This window comes from Toxorhynchites rutilus, chromosome 2 (genome assembly GCF_029784135.1).
Source record: "Toxorhynchites rutilus septentrionalis strain SRP chromosome 2, ASM2978413v1, whole genome shotgun sequence".
Taxonomy (NCBI): domain Eukaryota; kingdom Metazoa; phylum Arthropoda; class Insecta; order Diptera; family Culicidae; genus Toxorhynchites; species Toxorhynchites rutilus.
The window spans coordinates 100,722,509-100,742,263 of record NC_073745.1 but is presented as its reverse complement, the minus strand read 5'-3'; the positions used below and the strand labels follow the sequence as shown (position 1 = coordinate 100,742,263).

The 19,755-nt window shown below is 40.1% G+C and overlaps 2 protein-coding genes across 8 annotated transcripts in view; one reads left to right on the top strand and one right to left on the bottom strand.

Moving 5' to 3' along the window:
- Nucleotides 1-19,755, bottom strand: part of LOC129764251 (dnaJ homolog subfamily B member 6) — a 299,378-nt gene continuing 279,623 nt past the window's right edge. For 6 of the 7 annotated variants that reach the window (XM_055763163.1, XM_055763166.1, XM_055763164.1 and 3 more), the window contains 4 exons: nucleotides 7,606-7,893; nucleotides 6,962-7,177; nucleotides 6,620-6,893; nucleotides 1-2,077 (listed from right to left, as the gene is read on the bottom strand). In XM_055763163.1, the coding sequence (XP_055619138.1) occupies nucleotides 1,972-2,077; nucleotides 6,620-6,893; nucleotides 6,962-7,177; nucleotides 7,606-7,893 (884 nt within the window). In that variant the 3' untranslated portion in view covers nucleotides 1-1,971. The remainder of the gene's footprint in view (nucleotides 2,078-6,619; nucleotides 6,894-6,961; nucleotides 7,178-7,605; nucleotides 7,894-19,755) is intronic. The other variant, XM_055763169.1, reaches the window with a different exon arrangement.
- Nucleotides 11,977-18,575, top strand: LOC129764253 (uncharacterized). Its single transcript, XM_055763171.1, has 2 exons — nucleotides 11,977-12,358; nucleotides 16,796-18,575. Exon 2 carries the CDS (start codon nucleotides 17,250-17,252, stop codon nucleotides 18,330-18,332), a length of 1,083 nt encoding a protein of 360 aa, XP_055619146.1. The 5' UTR covers nucleotides 11,977-12,358; nucleotides 16,796-17,249; the 3' UTR covers nucleotides 18,333-18,575.

The following is a 19,755-nucleotide window of genomic DNA, read 5'->3' as shown; positions in this document are numbered from 1 at the left end:
TTTTCCGTTTAGAAATCTGTAATGCTTAAAACTTTGCCATCGTTTTGATTTTTTTCTCTTTCTCTTTCTTTTGCGTATATTAATGTTTTGGGGTTTGTGTTTTGTAACATATTTAGTAATCGGTATCTGCTTTATCGTTACCCCTACTCCTTTTTTTTGCTTGTAGTTCTCTATTTAATAATTGCTGTTACACATTGTTATGTTTTGTTTTCTTTACGCCAATGATTATTACGCTACATAAATGGTCTCTTTTCATTTTGATGAATTAGTTTGCATTCATTTTCTAAATTTCCATTATTATCGTTCTCCTTCTGCCTTGCATCTTCCTCCTTTCTTCCGCTATATTTTTTCTTAAAGTTAAACGAGGGTGTGTGGGTATCATCTGTTTTCACGGCGTGATTTTTGCTGTATAATTGCTAAATTCTTACTTAACAAGAAATGAACATCGTACGCAAACAAAACTGTCGCTGCATCCAATCTGCATTCCAGTCCCAAATCACTCTCTTTCGCTCTCGCTCTCTCTATCTCACTCGCATATTCTCCAATTGTTCGACAACCCGCGAGAAAATCAAATTAAACTAGAAAAAACCGAAGGTACCTAGCTTCAGTACTCAGTTGGCCGCTTGTACCGCGCGCGACAATCCTTCTACACATCAGTAAGTATTAATAATAATATTTAGTTTAAGATTAGATAATAATGAACAAATAGTAGTAAGCAGATAGCGATGTTTTGATGGCAAACAAAACTTGGAACGAGAGAGGTGATGGTTTCGAAGCCCAAACGTAGTTCGTAAAATGAAAAACATTTGCAGGTCTATATACACCTCTCCCCCACTCCCTCTTTAGGGTGTGTGGTGAATTTTGTATTTTTTGAAGTATGAAGGGCCGTGCGGGAATTTTAGTGCGACGTTCGTCAATTGTTCTACATTAGAAATAGATGTAAAATTAAAATTAAATGAGGATCGAAAGCACTGGTTCGCGTTCGCGCGTTACGGTGCCACACATAAAGCTTTTTTTCTTTAACGACACACAAAACTGCTTATCCGAAAAAAAGAAAACGCCTATATCTCCGCACTTTACCATTCGTTTTGATTATGACTTACAATATGTACTCCGAAACAATTTTTGTGTCTAGCAAAAATAGTGTTAAGGATTCTCCGTTTCCATCCAATTATACAGTGCAAAGCATGACTTTTGATTATGCGCGATGTTTGAATTTTTCACACTCCATAACACACAAATACGAAAATCGATGAATGAAAATGGTTTATTTTTTTCTTCCTAGCGATACCAACATATGCAATTTGGTTGGAATCCGGGTGTATAATATTAGTAAGTGTCGGATGTTGGTTCAATTTTTTATTTCACCAATGTTTTTCATCGCTTTCGCCAGACAAACAGTTATGTTGCTTTTGTTAAGGATAATAGTATATGATGTTTCCATCTGTTTTATCTATTCCCAATACACCCCGAATGATTTGTTACAGATTTTTTCTTGTTTCTTTTTGCAGCTCGCTGCTATGTTAGATGGGCTGTTCTCTTCTGATTTTTCCGTGGATAATGTTTCTCTCTAGTTATTATGAACGAATGCGCGATTTGGTTTCTGACCCAACTCGGTAGGGCCCCCGAGGGCCCCCAACATGAACAACATCGATACCTGTCGATATTGTATGTGTCGCCGAGACACAACAGAATAGCCACACTTTTTTTTGCTGTTCTGTTTGTCTGTTCCTGCGGTTTGTGTCTACTCGTAGGTTTGCAGTAAATATGGTAATAATAAACGCTAATTACTAGTTACTAGATATAGTTAATAATTAATGCTAGCGTGCACTCCATCCATTTCACTCAATCTCTCCACCCAACAGCCACGACGACGATTTTCTTTTGGCTTGTCTCACTTTCTCTACTTGGAGGTTTTGCTCTACACAGTCCTCTCCGCGGCGCATCTAGCTTCTACAATTCGGTTCTCGCCTAGTGGTTGTAGCTGGAAATAGCTTGAGCGACTCCGTTTACAGTCTTTGATTTTAGCACATCGTTCTCGTATGACATTATCGTCTCGGTGCCGTTCTCGTACACCCTGAAAAGATGGAAGATGGAAAGATATGAGATGAGTTATTAATTAGGATCACTTTATTGTCATGATCAAAAATAGCAGAATTCTTCAATTCAGACGAAACTAATTAAATCAATGATGCCGAAACTAACTTTAATTGTTTCTTTTTACTCCCTGAAAATTTGGTGATAATTGGATAAAAACTCGAATGTTGAGAATGAATTTTGCGTGTGCGGATTTAACACGGTAGACCCTTTAGTGCTTTAGTGCTACCGGGTCACTGGAGGTTTGGGGTGTGTCTATTGTCTGCTTGTCGGCTTGCTGTAAAAGGTGTATATATGAATAGTGAGATGACCAAGTATGGCGAGACAGTTAGAACGGACAGTGCTGCCAATACGCATTCTGGAGCCCACACATCCTCCCCCTCTCTAAAACAAATATGGGGAATAAATGAAGAAAAATGTATCTCTCATCAGTTTTTCTTCCAACATTTTATGCTGCCCTCTTACAGTCGATGTCGCCCTTGCCTCTGCGTCCTTCGACATGCCAAAAAACCATACGTTCTAACAAACTTAGCCATAGCTGGGTGACCCTCATGAGCGATAGCGACTTCTGGCGTAGGATCTGTGGTATGACTGCATTACCAGTTTCGATCAAAATTCCATTCCAATTCCACAGCATTTCAAATCTCTTCAATTTTTTTTACTGGCTGTTTCATGAGCATCATGAGCTGTACATAATTCGCTGTAACATGACTGATCTGAAATTTGCGATTGCCATGTTGCCATTAACCAAATCACGCGTGGTCGTCGTTATCATCTTCCTATTCAACATAGCGCTGTCGTCGCGATCCACATTAAATTAAATCTAGCGCAGCCGTCGCAATCCGCTTCATTGATCCGCTTTCAATTCAACCTAGCACGGTCGTCTCGATCCGCTTTCAATTCATACTAGCGCGGTCGTCGCGATTCGCTTTTTATTAAACCTGGCGCTGTCGTCACGATCCGCCTTTAATTAGAACTGGCGCGGTCGTCACGATCCGCTTTTAATTCATACTAGCACGGTCGTCGCGATCCGTTTTTAAATAAACTAGGCGTGGTCGTCTCGATTCACTTTCAATTTATACTAGCGCGGTCGTCTCGATCCGCTTTCAATTCATACTAGCGCGTTCGTAGCGATCCGCTGTTAAATAAACCTGGCGCGGTCGTCTCGATCCGCTTTTAATTAAACCTGGTGCGGTCGTCACGAACCGCTCTTAATTCATACTAGAACGGTCGTCGCGATCCATTTTTAAATAAGATACACGATTCGATTCGCTTTTAATTCAACATGGCGCGATCGTCTCGATCCGCTTTCAGTTTTATCAAACGTGGTAGTTCCGACACCTTTTACATATCTGATCTTACATAAAAGCACATCACTTCCCTTCATATTCATTTTTTTGTTCCTTTAACCTGCTGTGCGAAACCAGCGATTCAATTCACACGTTCTGGCCTACCCACATTTGAATCAGCCTTCAATCATATTTCTAAGTCAAATACTCGTCCGCTAATCTAAATCATTAAACTGCACGCCTCAGCATGAGACATTTTGTATCACCGCCTGTAAGAAAAAGTGATAAAACAAAATTAATTATCCCGCAACGTACGGAGCTTGGACTCCGCTGCATAATCATACCGTACAACACAGCATAGGGAAACCAATGACTATCCACCAAATTCACACCGTACTTGGACGCAACACTTCCATTTTCGACAATGACTTCGACTTCGATTTTCGACAATGATTTAGGTATTTGATTTCGCTTTATCACCACGTTAAACAATCGACCAAACTCAATCTCAAACAAGTAGCTGTGCTACAGAAAACTCCAGCTCCTGGCAGGATCGCCAATGTGCATATCCGGGCCACTTGGAGTCTGTGGTTTCGGCCCGGGGCTCGGTAAACACGTCTGACCTCTGCTATGACTGGAGCGAGGAAACCTCTTTTCCGTTTGACGAGTTCAGATGAGCTGTCGGACCGAGCTCCAGGTCTGCTTGTCGGCTTGCTATAAAAGGTGTATATATGAATAGTGGGATGAACAAGTATGGCGAGACCAAGGGATTGCTAAGATGGCCGCCTTTTAGTAGCCAACATAGAAAATCATGAGCATAGAAATCATAACCTAAAATTAATAATGAAGTGCTCCGCGCGATTCTTCAGCTGTGATTTTAATTGCGTCAAGAAATCAAGAAAGCTTCCGGATGGGTATCCAAACACCGCTTGCCAAAGGAAACTATCCAACGTAATCAAATATTAACATATATGACCCCAAACATTAAACAATACGTGAGCCCCCTAAGCGCGAGCCCTGTTTTATGCTGCCTACGTTCAATTTGCATTGGATGGGATAGGGTTGCCAGAGCCCCGGGCGAGACAGTTATAACGGACAGTGCTGCCAATACGCATTCTGGAGCCCATCCATGCTGCACATAGGAGACGGCCAAAAATGGATCACGAAGAATATTGAGAAGGCGATCACCCGAGTAAGGTACCCCAACTAAAGCTAGAGTCGTTGAATGAGTTTAACAGACGCTAGATGGGAAGCATAAATCAACACCATTGAAGAAACCTTGAGCCTACGAGAAATGTTGCGACTGCCAGACTTTCGCTTTCATCTTTTGGAAACTCCCAAGGCGAAAACGGAACACACTAACAATTTTTTTTATGGATGCACGAACTGTATCCCTCGAGAAGTGTTCTTAGCAGCGATGCTCTTCTTAGTTATGGAATACGCTTCTATGGGGTTCCCAGAAAGTTCATGTTGTCTTGTAATGGTAATCAAAACGAGACGCTGATCAAGAATAATCCTTATTTCACGACACATGAATTAGCAGCCTTACCACAAATACAGTAGAACCCCGATTAATCGCGAAATAGTCTGGCAAGGTCGCCGCGAATAACGAAAATCGCGTATAACGCGTTAATGGACTAAAAATGAGGTGCAAACACGAAATAAAAATATTCCAGCATGAAAACTATGTATGTATAAAACATAGTACATACAGAAATCAATCAACTATCCATCTGAAATTACGTGCACACCAGTTGTCAAATAATCTGAAAACCCCGACCAAAACAAAAGAGCAAGTGCCTATCTCTCACTGACAAATCGGATCATCCACTCGCGGATAATCGGTGTTCTACTGTATCTATGCTCATAGCACTTGATGAAACCTGCTTACGTAAAACGCTACAAGGTATGGGTTCTACACTATTTTACCAAAAAACATTTAATGGATCGCATTACCATCGGCTCGTATTTCCAAACTCACAGTTTTGAAGCAAATCGTGACTGGTGATACAAAGTCTAAGCATTCACAACAATATTGAGTGAAAAAATATCTTTGGACTAGTCAAATGACTTCCGTTAGATATCCTCAAAACCTGTCTCCACCAGGAGAAGGTCACTCTTCATGTCTGAGTGATTGGAAAGAAATTCTGTATTATGAGTTCCTACCAAGCAACCAGTCGATAGATTCCAACACGCACAGTTCGCAGCTAAACGTATAAAAATCAACGATCCAGTGATTATCCATCATGATAGGCGTCCTGTTCCACCAGAATAATGCCAAACCTCATGTCTCTTTGACAGCCCGGAAGAATTTTTGGAGTTTGGCTGCGATGGGTTTCTTCACCCACCGTATTTCACTGATATTGCATCTTCAGATTATCATTTGTTAAGGCCGGTGGGAAAAATAATCAAGGATTTCGACTCATTGGATATCATAAAAAGCACGTTGCGAATTTTCAAACTGCGTGAAGGATGACGAAACAGAGCATCAGATATTGGGCACTGATCAACGTCAATTAGTTTAAGCAATTTAGGTGTTGAACGAATCAAAACTACATAACACCACATAACATTTTAATATCGTGAACAGAGTGATGATATCCATATCGATTTTTTATACCAATGAGGTCTTGTTCGGCTTCAGCTTTTCTTCGATTATTTCGAACTGAATTCCACTTCGATATAACGTAATATAATGTACAAAACAACTTAAATAGAATTTAGATGAAACTAAGGAGTTATACAAATAACTTCACGGGCAATATTTTAAAAACAAAAAAATGGATAAGAACCGCTAGTATTGATAAACTATCAATAAACTTATTTATCAATTCAAAAACATTGGAATAAATGGAATAAAAATGGAATTTACGCGCAGTTTAATTACTTTCCCGATTTCTATAAAAAAAAAATTAAAAAATGGAGAAATGTTCACTTGAATGACAGGGGGAGGGGTATAGAAATTGTCCGTGTTTGTCCACGGAGGGAGAGGGGGTGTTCAAAATCGTGCTTCACCTGTCCACGTGGCATGTGGACAGTCCCTTACATTGAAGTCTAAGTATTTGACCTTGATCTATTTATGTCAAGTTGAATTAAAAACAGACTCGAGCTACAGTTAGATGCGAATGAACTGTCAATTTTAAAAGCTCTCTCAAAGAATATGAAACCATGATAATCTCAATAATAAAAGAACGTAGAAGTCAATCCTAAATTAATACTTTTTCAACACTCACTTCTTCGTCATTAGCTTCTTCCCGTTGACGAACGTGGTCGAGGTGGAGGTTCGCTTGACTGGACCACTGCCGACACTGAACTCCGATATGGAGGTGAAGCCACCGCCTCCGCCTCCTCCCCGGTGTGCCATCGGATCCGCATTGAAAAACTCATCCATCAGGTTGAAGCTCATGAAGGGTGACATGAACGGCGAGCTGATCACATTCTGCGGGTGCGAGTGTCGTTGCCCATTGCCGGCACCGTTGGCGCGACGTCCGTTGTGATGGGACGTTACTACAAAACAAAAAATAATTTGTTAATGACACATCTATTGCAACACGAAGGAAAGCACAAACTCTTACCCCTGAAAATCTCCTCAAACGGCGATCCGCCAAAGAACTCCCTGAACACTTCCTCTGGGTCGCGGAATGTGAACGGGAATCCGCCAAAGATATCGAACTCGTCGTGTATACCGCCGCCATTGTGGCGCCGATGCCGGTTGCTCTGGTGGTAGCGATCGGAGCTGTTGCTCATGAGACCCTCCTTGCCGTACTGATCATAGATGCGACGTTTTTTCTCTGTGGGTAATGGAATGTGTGTGAATGCGTTAGTGGATTGAAACATTGAAAATTATTCTTATTCTAGTATTAACACAGCACAATGTTGATAAATTTGGTAGTTGAAGCCCACGCAAAAACAGTTCTGGGTTTAATTGGGCTCAAAAGTATTTTTAGTCTCTACAATTTGTGTCATGGAGTTAATATCACAATCACGCAAATTTTCAACCAATGATAGAGCAAACATGAAGGCGTGATTAGAACGAATTATGGGGTTCGCTGACGGTTGGTTCCTGTTATGATAGGTGCTTGCAATGGATTCTAAAGCAACAACTGCAACTCAACACATTAGATGCTACACGAAAAATGCATTAAGGAAAAACTCGCTCCAATTTCAACGGACGTTGGTGTTAGCAACCGAAAACACTTTTTTTTATTTTTTTTACTACCGAAGAAGCGGAAAAACGGCGTCGTTTCGAAAAATCCTCGGAACGAAAACGGACGGCTGTTCTCGCGACCCGACGAGCCGTGATGAGACCGCGCGCCACCGCCCCCACCGTAGCGCCCGTAATGGTGGCCATCGAAGCCACCGTAACCGCCACCGTGTCTGCTGCTGCTGTAGTCACGATTGGTGTAAGCAGTGTAATTACTGCTGTCACGCATCCCTCCGCCGCTCGGGGAATAGCTGGAAGCACCTTTACGTGCGAATCGGCTGTCGTAAATGTGTCGTTTGTAGGCTAATTGGATGAGGGGGTATATGTAAATTGGAGAAGTGTGAATATTCACCACGCGCAGAGAAAGTCGGGTTTGTGGTTGGTTGGGCTTTATCACGACTATGCATGAATCAAGGTCATAAAAAAATTGGGCTTTCGGGTCGGTCGATTGGTACTATTTGGAGTAACAAGGCAGGAGTGTGTTAAAGCGATCAATTTCCATTATGATAAGTGGTAACAGATTTCAGCGTAAATGGAAATCACACCCTAAAATATTGAGCATTTTAGACGTTCTTGTGACTATTCAGGGAAATCAAAATATCGATCGATAATAGGGCTCCTGCTACACATATATGCAGACCATCTGTTTGGCACACATTGTTTGTTTACATTCGTAATTTCTTTGCAGCAGCAGCGGATTTAGTATCAACCGACGTTCTTTTTCTTGGTTTAAATATGGATGCAGTATTTCTACTAGCGCGAAATTGTTAACAGCACTAACATGAACTTTGTGGAACAGTTAGGCAAGCTATTTCCTGAGTTTTTGTGTGACACATATTACTTAATTTACTAGCGCTCATTTCGCAACGTTCATCGAGCGACTTTCCCACTAGATATGGATCGAAAAATTGGCAGAAAAGGATTATCAACATGTTCGGATCAAGAACGTTCAGTAGTGTCGTTCGAATGCTTCCTTGTATTTTCCATGAATTGGCCAACTGATGAATTTCTCCGTTTCCGATCACTTTACTTATAAAAATATTTTACTTCTCCGCAGATCATTCAGGCGCCCGGAAATCATAAATGAGGGTTGGTTGACCTTTCAGGCTGAATATGTCCTTAATTTCAACATAATCAACCGCTTTTGTGCCAGAACTAACCACAGATTAAGGATATCTACACACGAATATTCATTATAATCTACTTCTTCACGAGACCAGCATTACAGGGCAAAAAGCACAAAGCCTACAACGGAACATACTTCTCCTAATCCGGCTGTACAATCGTAATGCGCAGTTTGCACTGTGGAACTTTTTGAATAATCAATTGATATGGGTCGTAGCCGTAACACACTAAAAATAAATAGTTTTAAGTAGAGCCACAAATGTTCGGATGCTATTAATATAGTGTAGCACATAATTTTTGTATCTATTACGCTAAAATAATTCTTTAAACAAAACCCCAATCTTGTCAATTGTTACCGTATGTTTATAATATTTGCACCATTGAGCAATGCCAAAATTTTTTTTTACTATAAAATTTCAGTACTTCGACCTTATAATAGACTCATTCCAGCGTGACGTGACAACGTTTTGACTCACTAAAAGCAGGTTTTTCTCGTTTTCATGTATAAATCACACGATTTCCAAATAGTAAACGATATCAAAGTAAAATTGAGACAATTTCCTACGAGAATCTTCAGTCGGAGAATATTTTGCAGTTCAATTCGCTTGTTGCCAGCCCAATACTTTTGTGACGTGACTACCCTTGTCTTTTTGCGGTTTCCGACTTTTGAATGATAATGTTGTATTTTCAGTTCCGTTTTAAAATATACAAATAAACTTTGTTCTATGATTGGTCAACAAAAGATAAACGGTGACTCCTGTATATCCAGCTTTTCAAAAAACTCGCAAGAACATTGAAAAAATCGGCATTCATTTTGTGACGTGACAACGCGTTCTGTGCGAAAAAACAGTCTCCACGAAGCGTTGTCACGTCACACAATCAATAAGTTGTATTAAAGAAGAATTTTACCGTATTGTAGCAAGTAATATACTATTTATTATGTTTTTATTACTCTAAATACTTCTTACTTTCCTCTGAATCCCCCCTTCCTATTCCAAAGGTCCATCGTATAGGGGAATGGGGTTCTAACGCGACCGGTAGTCCTGAACCTACCCCTCTTTGGCTGATGTCACATTAGGCGGATTCACCGCCGCGGATATCGCGACGGATTTTTTCTCGATATGAATTCGCTTCCAAAACCGCCCCGCTCTGTGTGACATGGCTCATTCACAATACACTGTAGATCCTCCGCTGCGGTTTTATTCGCGGAATCCGCGGCGGCGAATCCACCTAATGTGACATCAGCCTTTGTATCGCAGGAACGGTACTTCAGTATTTTCAGCACTTTAAAATTTTCAGTAGTGTCAAATGAAAGGTGTCATAACCATGACAATTTGATAACATGGTGACTTTTCTCTGTCTCTCTGCATTCTAGCGTTTTAGCGCCATTTTGCGTTTTAATTGCTTTGAAAACAGAGAAGAAATATTTTTGACCTGTATGCAAAATGAGTTCAATGTTCTTTTAGATTGTGAAACATTGTGAAACAAGGCAATTGTAATTGTTCATCAAAATAAACTGTATAAATTGAATCTACCTGTTACCTGTAATACACGGTATGCCGTTATTTGGGAAAATTCGGGGTGGTCCTAAACCGACCTCCAATTTTTACATCGTTGTTTAACACGTTCACTCTGGCGCTTGACATCAGAGGCTAGCACAATGAAACGCATTTGATCTTGCCATCAAAAGATTTTTGATTTCTTTGTATGCATCTGTGTACATGTGCGCGTACCTGTGCAGGGGCGTTTGTTCACGTGACTTTGACTTTGGCTTAGACGTTGACTTTGATCGATAGCCGTTGACGTTTGCGTGTGCATTGGGATGTGTACTTTGTTTGTCTAACTCCACACACGTCGCTCTAAGCCTATGTTCTTAACACTCGAATATTATCTCCCTCTCGCTCGAATCCTATCTGCTCACTATCAATTTTTTTCCCTTTTTTCATTCTTCTTCGCGTACCCATGCCAATGCTACCATTCACGGTCGTATTGTGGAATCTCGTGCCATTTCCGGTCTTTTAGATCCGTTTTAAACGAACCGGAAGACACCATCCTCGATTTAAAAAAACATCGATAACGATGGAATACTTCCGCTTTTGAGACACCTGCAATCAACAACCAAATCGTTTGTGGTTTCCATATTTTTTGTCATTCAATACTATTCAATACCAGTAAACCGGAAGTCAACAATCAATTCTATATTATGGGATCTACGTTTATCTATTGGTGACAAAACATAGAAGAAAGTTTTTTTTTGTCTTTTGAAACGGTTTCAGTTCCGTTTCAAACATTAATGTTCAACAGCCCGAAACAGTAAAAAGTCAGGTTTTGTTTCGTCACAAAAGCATTTGACAGACAATATAAAATATTCTCCAACTGATGATTCTTGTAGTAAATGTTATCTTGTTATAGAAAATGTTTCTCTAAAATATCGATTAATTTTGTGTGTTTTATACATAAAAACGTCGAAAAAATGCTTTTATTGAGTCAAAATATTACCACGTCACGCTGGAATGGATCGAATACTTTGCGTGACGTGACAACGACTTCTTGAGACAGTTGATACTCCTCTATTTGTGGACCGATCTTAACCAAATCTTGTGGGTTGTTGACTCTCATTGTTTGCTCAGAGAAACCCAAGTATGAGAAGGTTTGAACTAAGGTTCAGCTGATAAATTAAAAAATGCTCTATTTTTGTGACGTGACAACGCTTCAAAATACCTGTTTTTCAAACGCTTGTTTCTCATAAATTACAAAATGAAACCTAGATCTACCCACGGCTCTTCGAACAAGTATTTAATTGTCCATTCAATGGTACATAGACATTGAATTTTGCTTAAGCAAGTGCAGAGATATCTCAAGAAACATATGAATAGTGAAAACCTAAAATATTTAGAATGTAATTATGTAGTTTTTTAAACTCGCCTCTCTCAAAGGTTGGCGTATAAAAATCAAATTCGTTTCAAGAAATTTATGATATAACTCGTGCTTATTCAAATTACGTTTTCATTTTTTTCCTGAAACTAAATTTTAAATTTGGTTCATTGGTGCATAACCTCATGGAATGGGTCAATATCAGATTATTTTCAGACACAACCCTCGTGCAAGATTTTTCATCCACTTGCAAATAACATATTTCTCCGTTACAAAGAATAAATGTTTGATATAGAAAATATGATAGAATGAAGACAGCCCTAAATCGGACAATTCCTTCCTCCAGTTTTGCTCTTATCAATACATTCGGCGATTCATCGTTAGGGATTATGTTAAGCAGAAACTAGCCAATAGGACAAGCTCGCGCCAAAACGGCGCGTCATTAGGCAAATAAGCTGAGTAGACACTTTATCGTAATAAAAGGTGAGCACTTGCAGTGCTCTGCCTCTTTCTCGTGACGATCTAGTGACTGTAAAGTAGTGGTTACCAATAAAGTTGTTTTTTAAAAACTCAACCGCGCACGCGTATGTAATAACTGGTGTCAGAAGTGGGATGCCAGCGCGAGTGTAAAAGAAAAAAGTGATCAAGTGAAACTGCTCTGGAAAGGGTCACGCCCTGCAATATTCAGAAGACTCTTCTTGGAAAAGCGACGACACCCCTCTTAGACGAACTCATCTTGATCCGCTTGCAAGCTGGAACGGCTACTGTTGTAAGTACTGAAGCTTTTAAATAAAACCATAAAAAATGCCTGAAACCAGATCGGGATCGACCGAGTTAGAGCAAATTAAAGATACGGTGGCAGCGCTCACCGAAAAATTAAATAGAAACACTAACTCGAGCGTGCAGCAACTGCAAGCCACCGTGGCGCAGTTGCAAGCACAGCTAAGGCAGGGACAGGATGCCTATCGGATACCTGATCCCATTAAAAATATGTCTGAGTTCTCGGGCTGCAAAAAAGAATTACATGCATGGATCGAGGAATTAGATGAAATCTTCGATACCTTTAGCGTCAAGGGGGAGAATGGCCTCCCAGACACAATCAATCAAATTTACCTAAGAGCCATTAAAAACAAAGTAAAAGGGGAAGCCCGCACCATTCTCTGTGCGAACGGCAACCCCAATCAAATCACAGAAATCAAACGAATATTGATTCAAAACTACGGTGATCAGAGAGATCTGAGCACCAACTTATCGCTTCTCTTCAATTCAAGAAGAGGCGATAAGAGCCAAATAAAGTTTTTTACCGACATGAAGGAACTGAACACAAAGATTAAGACTAACATACAATTGAACCCCGTCTCAGTGTCAGAAATTATCGACATGCTAACTATAACAAAATACTTGGATAACATCGGCGAACCGCTTGCCTCCATTATTCGCCTATCAAAACCCGCCACGTTGGAAGACGCTTATCAAGCAGTCTTGTTAAACCAAAATGCGGAAGCGAGGAAGCCCTCGTATAGTTTCAAACAAAGACCCCCCTTTCAACAAAAACAAAACCAAGCCAGTGGCAGCGCCGGCGCCATTCAGCATAAAAATAAACCGCTCGAAAAATTCCAACAGCGTAAGCCATTCCCACCGAGACCGACACATAGGACGGAAAACAATAACACAGAAATTAAACACGTAGCATGCGAAGAACAAAAAGAAGATGAAAACGAAGAATTCGTGGAAACTGATAGTGATAGCGAGCCCGAGGAAGTAAATTTTCAGGACGGCCACGCGTCAAATCAGCTGACCTAAATTTCATTCCGTACATAAAGTTTACCGCAAACCAAAAAACAATTAAAATATTGATAAACACCGGGGCGAATAAGTCATATATTAGTCCCGAGCACATAGAAAAACCTCGCACAGCTAAACACACTGCCATAGTCTCCAATAAGGACGGGAAATTTCTCCTCGACAAAATGGTTTGCATCAATCTTTTCCCAGAGGCAACCAAAAAGAAACTACCTTTTTATGCCTTCAAATTTCACAAATATTTCGATGGGCTGATAGGCTATGAAAATTTAGCGGCCTTGAAAGCAATTATAAACACAGAAACTCATGAACTAATCATTGGAGAATCAGCGTTTCGATTTTACAAATATTTTCCGTTATCCACAAACTTTCATGAGAATTTTGAATCGTTTATGAAAATCAAAACTGCAAAGGACGGATCCTTTTTAATTGACAACGAATTAAACCTAACACCAACCATTTCTATCCAACCAGGACTTTATATGTCCAACAATAATGAAGCAACCGTACACATTCATACACAAGGTTCAGCAAAACACCAATCAATAAAACCATTCGAAAACGGGAACTTCTTATTGAACACCGATCACGCAAAAGAAACCCTCAATTTTCCTGCCGACCACCTCAATAAAGAGGAGATCAGGCTTCTTGCCAAAACTTTGCGGCCATTCAAGAACGTCTTTTTCAAAGATGGTCAAAAATTGGCTTTCACTCATCAGATAAAACATAAAATATCAACCACGGAAAATAATCCCATACACCAGAAGACTTACAAATACCCCTATCACTTGCGAGAGATAGTTGGGGACCAAATTCAAAAACTCTTAGATACAGGCATCATACGAGAGTCAGCATCAGCTTGGACTTCTCCCATCTGGGTGGTGCCCAAGAAGGCTGATAACTCAGGTACCAAGAAATTCCGTGTCGTGATCGACTACCGAAAACTGAACCAAATAACTCCAGCTGACCGGTATCCAATACCGGAAATTAGCGAAATATTGGACCGTCTAGGAAAAGCACAATATTTTTCTGTGCTCGACCTGGCCAGTGGATTCCATCAAATTGAAGTGGATCCCGTTGACATCCCAAAGACGGCATTCAATGTCGACAATGGGAAATATGAATTTTTAAGAATGCCTTTCGGGCTGAAAAACGCCCCCGCCACTTTCCAGCGACTAATGGACTCAGTCTTAAGGAAACATTTAGGGGTGCGATGCTTCGTCTATATGGATGATATTATCATCTATTCAACGTCCTTACAGACACATCTAGAAGATATTTCGAAAGTGCTTCAAACTTTGAATGAAGCGAACCTTAAAATTCAATGCGACAAATCAGAGTTCTTGAGAAAGGAGGTAAAATTTCTGGGTCATGTGGTAACGACGGAGGGGGTAAAACCCAACCCAAGAAAAGTCGAAGCTGTACGATCATGGCCGTTACCAAAAACTCAAAAAGAACTTAAATCATTTTTGGGAACAATCGGCTATTATAGACGATTTATCCCTCGCTTCGCACATATGGCAAAACCAATGACATCTAAACTAAGAGGAAAGAATAAAGTTTTTGAAATAACAGCTGACTATGAGAGAGCATTCTCAGAATTAAAAAATATTATGACATCTGATCTTATATTGGCGTACCCGAATTTTGATGAACCTTTTATCCTAACGACGGATGCCTCAAATGTAGCGATCGGAGCTGTTCTCTCGCAACTAGTGGACGGAAAAGAAAGGCCAATAGCCTATCTTTCCCGGACTCTATCTAAAGCCGAAGAAAATTATTCGGCAACGTCAAAAGAATTGCTTGCGATATATTTCGCGGCTCAAACGTTTAGACCCTATCTTTACGGACGGACTTTTACCATTTATACTGACCACGAACCATTGACGAAAGAACTAAAACTAACAGACGCAACGGGACGTGTGACGCGACAACGGCTTTACTTAGAGCAATTTGACTTTAAACTTATCTACAAGAAGGGTAAACAGAACGTGGTAGCTGACGGACTATCGCGAATTCCCCGTTTGGAAACAAATAGTCAAATCGTTTTGGAAAATGAATTTTACGAAAATAACCCTCTATACGGACCTGAAATTATAAACAAATTTCGGAATCAAATTATCCTTAGAATAACCAAAGATCAAACCAAAAGCCCTCATATATTATTTAGTGTTTCTCCAGGACAAAACAGGCATATATTCCACCAGGAAAACTACGATGACGAGCAACTCCTTCGTATATTGAAGGACACCCTGGACCCCGGAGTGAACAATGGCATCTTCGCATCTCCCCCCATTATCTCATCCTGTTCTAAAATCCTCAAAACACATTTCCGCTCTGGTATGAAGGTTCAGTTTTGCAATCTGAAATTGCCAGACCTCATTTCCGACGCCGACCAACTGGACTTCATCAAGAAAAGTCACAATTTCAATCACAGAAATTGGAGACTTACGCACGAAGAAATCCAGAAATCGGTATATTTCCCTGGTATGATTTCCAAGATCAAATCATTTGCAAAAAATTGCGAGGAATGCAAATTCGCTAAATACGAGCGAAGACCATTCAAAATCCCCATTATTCGACGCATTTATGAAAAACCATTGGAGAACATTTACATCGACGTCTATGTTAAAGAAGGAGAAAAATTCCTCACACTCATAGATTCATTTTCAAAATTCGGACAGATCTTCAAAATCAAAAATGAAACGGCAGATGAATTGATCGAAGTGCTCATCAAATATTTTAAAATCTTTGGAATACCTAAGCTGATCACCTGTGATCAAGCAACTTCATTTAGAAGTGCGAAATTTAAAACCTTTCTAGAAAAACACGGATGCGCACTGCACTTTGCAAGCAGTAGCAATAGTAACGGAATCATCGAACGATTCCACAATACGTTATTAGAAATGTATATGGCAAATCAGAAAAAGGTGAGAAACCATACCCTCTACGAAGGCCTCTCTATCATCACCGCCTTATACAATGACGTGAAACATTCTGTGACAAAATTATCCCCCAGAGAAATCATTTTTGGCAACTCCTCGTCGCTAAACATTGACGAAATCAATCTTAGTAAACAAAAAGAAATCCAAACGGCTAAAGATAATATTACGCAGAATGCAAACGCTCATAATTCGAAAATTCCTTTAGTTTCATTTGAAGAATTCAAAATTATAGAAAACCCAGAGGCTTTGGTGAAAGGTAAGGCGAAACCTACACCGTACACCCCCAGATACCGAAGGGTGACAATAAAAAATCAAACAGACCGAACCATAACGGACGAGACAGACATCAAAGTACACAAAAGAAATATCAAAAGAGAGACTTAAACGGATCTTGTTGAAACGAATCCTATCAAAGACTACTCAATCCTAACAAAGACCTTTTCAAAATTCATTTACAGACTATGTATCCTGGCGACAGAAGGACTTTCGACTTTACTGATCCACGACTTAAGGCAAAGCCCCGTTGCCATTATCCCTTTAGGAGCGGCGAAAATCAGCAATAGACACATTAGAATTCTGCATAAAATAGATCTAAACGAAATCGAAAATACGATACAAAAACTAAGAATAGACGCGGAAGAAAAAATTGTTAACAAACATCTACTCAGTTCCCTTATTCAAGTGAAAATAAGCAAACTCTATCAAACATTCTGGAAAATCAAACCACACAGAGTAAGAAGGTGGGAAACAATAGGTAAAATATGGAAATACGTGTCAGGCAGTCCCGACGCGGAAGATCTTAGAATCATAAATACTACCACAAATGCTCTTATAGATCAAAACGACAAACAAATCAAAATTAACCATGACTTTGAAGAAAGGATTTCAAAACTTACAAAAACTATCAACATAATGATTGCAAATTCTAATAACCTAGTAAACAAAGCTATAGAAGGGCTTGATTCTGTAAAGCTCTTATTCAACTTAGATGAACTCTCCCACCAAATAGAAATTATAGAAGAAGCAATTTCCCTAGCCAGGCTTAGCATACCCAGTAGTCGGCTCATCAGTCTACAAGAACTAACAGCAGCGCAGCATACGCTACAGGACAACGGCCTAGGATCAGACACCATAGATAATATCCTCGACATAGCCAGCGCATACGTTATGTACTCGCAACATTCCATAGTCTACGTGCTCAAAATTCCAAAGGTTACGAGCGATGCGTTCACATTATACTACATTGAACCAATGATTTCGAATAGCACACGTATTCACCTAAAATCCAAGTACTATCTGAAGGGTCCAAATTCATTTTCATCGGAGATACCATGTCCAAAAACCAGAAATTTACATGTATGCTTGAATCAGCAGTTAGAAGCACCGGACAGCTGTATTGAGCAGCTCTTTAATGGAGAACCATCCCAATGCCCGATGGAGAAAACATACGGCCAAAACTTTGTCAAAAAGGTCGACGACTTCAATATCGTGGTAAATCAAGTCAACATGACGATCCGCTCCAATTGTTCAGCACACAACCAACGATTAGAGGGATCATCCCTCATTCAAATATCAAACTGCTCTATTAGATTGAATAACGAGGAATACTTCAACAAGGAAATAGAAATTCCTTCGAAACCATTCATTCCCACGACTGGATTAAAGGTAACTTCAACTAAGTTAATGGACCGTATACCTTTGGAGTACTTACAGCAATTGAACACAGAGCAACGGAACCACATTAATCATCTAAACTTAACAACAGATAATCTTCATGTGAACCTACATCTACTTAAGTGGCTATCATCCGGTTCACTTTCTATAATAACAATAATCATTATCGGACTCGCCTTAGCCTGGACCCTTGGAGTACGCATCCCGAAGAAGACTACCCTATTCATCCCTGAAGACACACCGAAACGATTTAAGGACGAAGACAACCCGGACACGGACACGGATTCACAACAGAAAACAGTAATGGTACCACAAATATAATAATTCAAAAGCCGAGGACGACTTTTCGCTAGAGGAGGGAGCCGTTAGGGATTATGTTAAGCAGAAACTAGCCAATAGGACAAGCTCGCGCCAAAACGGCGCGTCATTAGGCAAATAAGCTGAGTAGACACTTTATCGTAATAAAAGGTGAGCACTTGCAGTGCTCTGCCTCTTTCTCGTGACGATCTAGTGACTGTAAAGTAGTGGTTACCAATAAAGTTGTTTTTTAAAAACTCAACCGCGCACGCGTATGTAATAACTCATTTTTATTTATATAGAACGAAGATCAATTTCGTTACCGCAAACATCAAATGGACTAACAACGTTTATCAATATGTAATTGTAGAACACATGCGAATTGAATTTTTCGAATTTTCCCATTTTCCTTCAGAGTTTTCCCAAAATTTTCAATTGTCATGTTTGGTTGAAATATGTGCATTATTTTTATGGAAGCCCCTCTCCTTTCCAGAGGAGGAAACAGAGTCATACCATTATAGAAACATTTCTCGTACCCAAAAACGCTCACATACCAAATTTGGCTCCATTTGCTTGATTAGTTCTCGAGTTGTTCTCTCGCCCCTCCCCCTCTTTAGAGAAGGGAAAGAAGTGTCAAACCACCATAAAAACATTTATTGCTCCCCTAAAATTTCCATTTGCCAAATTTGGTCCCATTAGCTTGATTAGTTCTCGAGTTATGCAGAAATTTGTGTTTCAATTCTATGGCAGCCCCCCTTAGAGGGGTGGAAGGAGTGTTGAACCACCTTAAAAATGTTTCTTGCCCCCTAAAACCTCAACATGCCAAATTTGGTTCCGTTTGCTTGATTTGTTCTTGAATTATGCAGAAATATATGCTTCATTTGTATGGCAGCCCCCCCTCCCTCAGAGAGAGTGGGTCTATTCACCATAGAAACCTTCCCATGACAAATTTGGCACTATTAACTTGGTTAGTTTTCGAGTTATGCAGAAATCTGTCCTAAATTTGTACAGCGGCCCCGCCTTAGAGAGGGGGGTGGAGTGTCTAACCACTATAGAAACATTCATTGCACCCTAAAACCTCCATATGCCTAATTTGGTTTCATTTGCTTGATTAATTCTCGAGTAATGCGGAAATTTGTGTTTTATTTATATGACAGCCCCCCGCTTAGAGAGGGGGGAGGAGTCTCGAACTATCATAAGAACCTTCCCCGACCCCAAAAACCCCTATATACCCATTTTCATGTCGATCGGTTTAGTAGTTTCTGAGTCCATAAGAATCAGACAGACAACAGACAGAAATCCATTTTTATATATTTAGAACAGGGGGAAGTTTCTGAGAGTCTTAAACTATGATAATCATCGATCGAGTTTTCACTTGCTGCAATTCCGACCTCCACACGCTTCCGGAAAACACGACAGGTCCTAATAATGTAGCCTATATCCTATA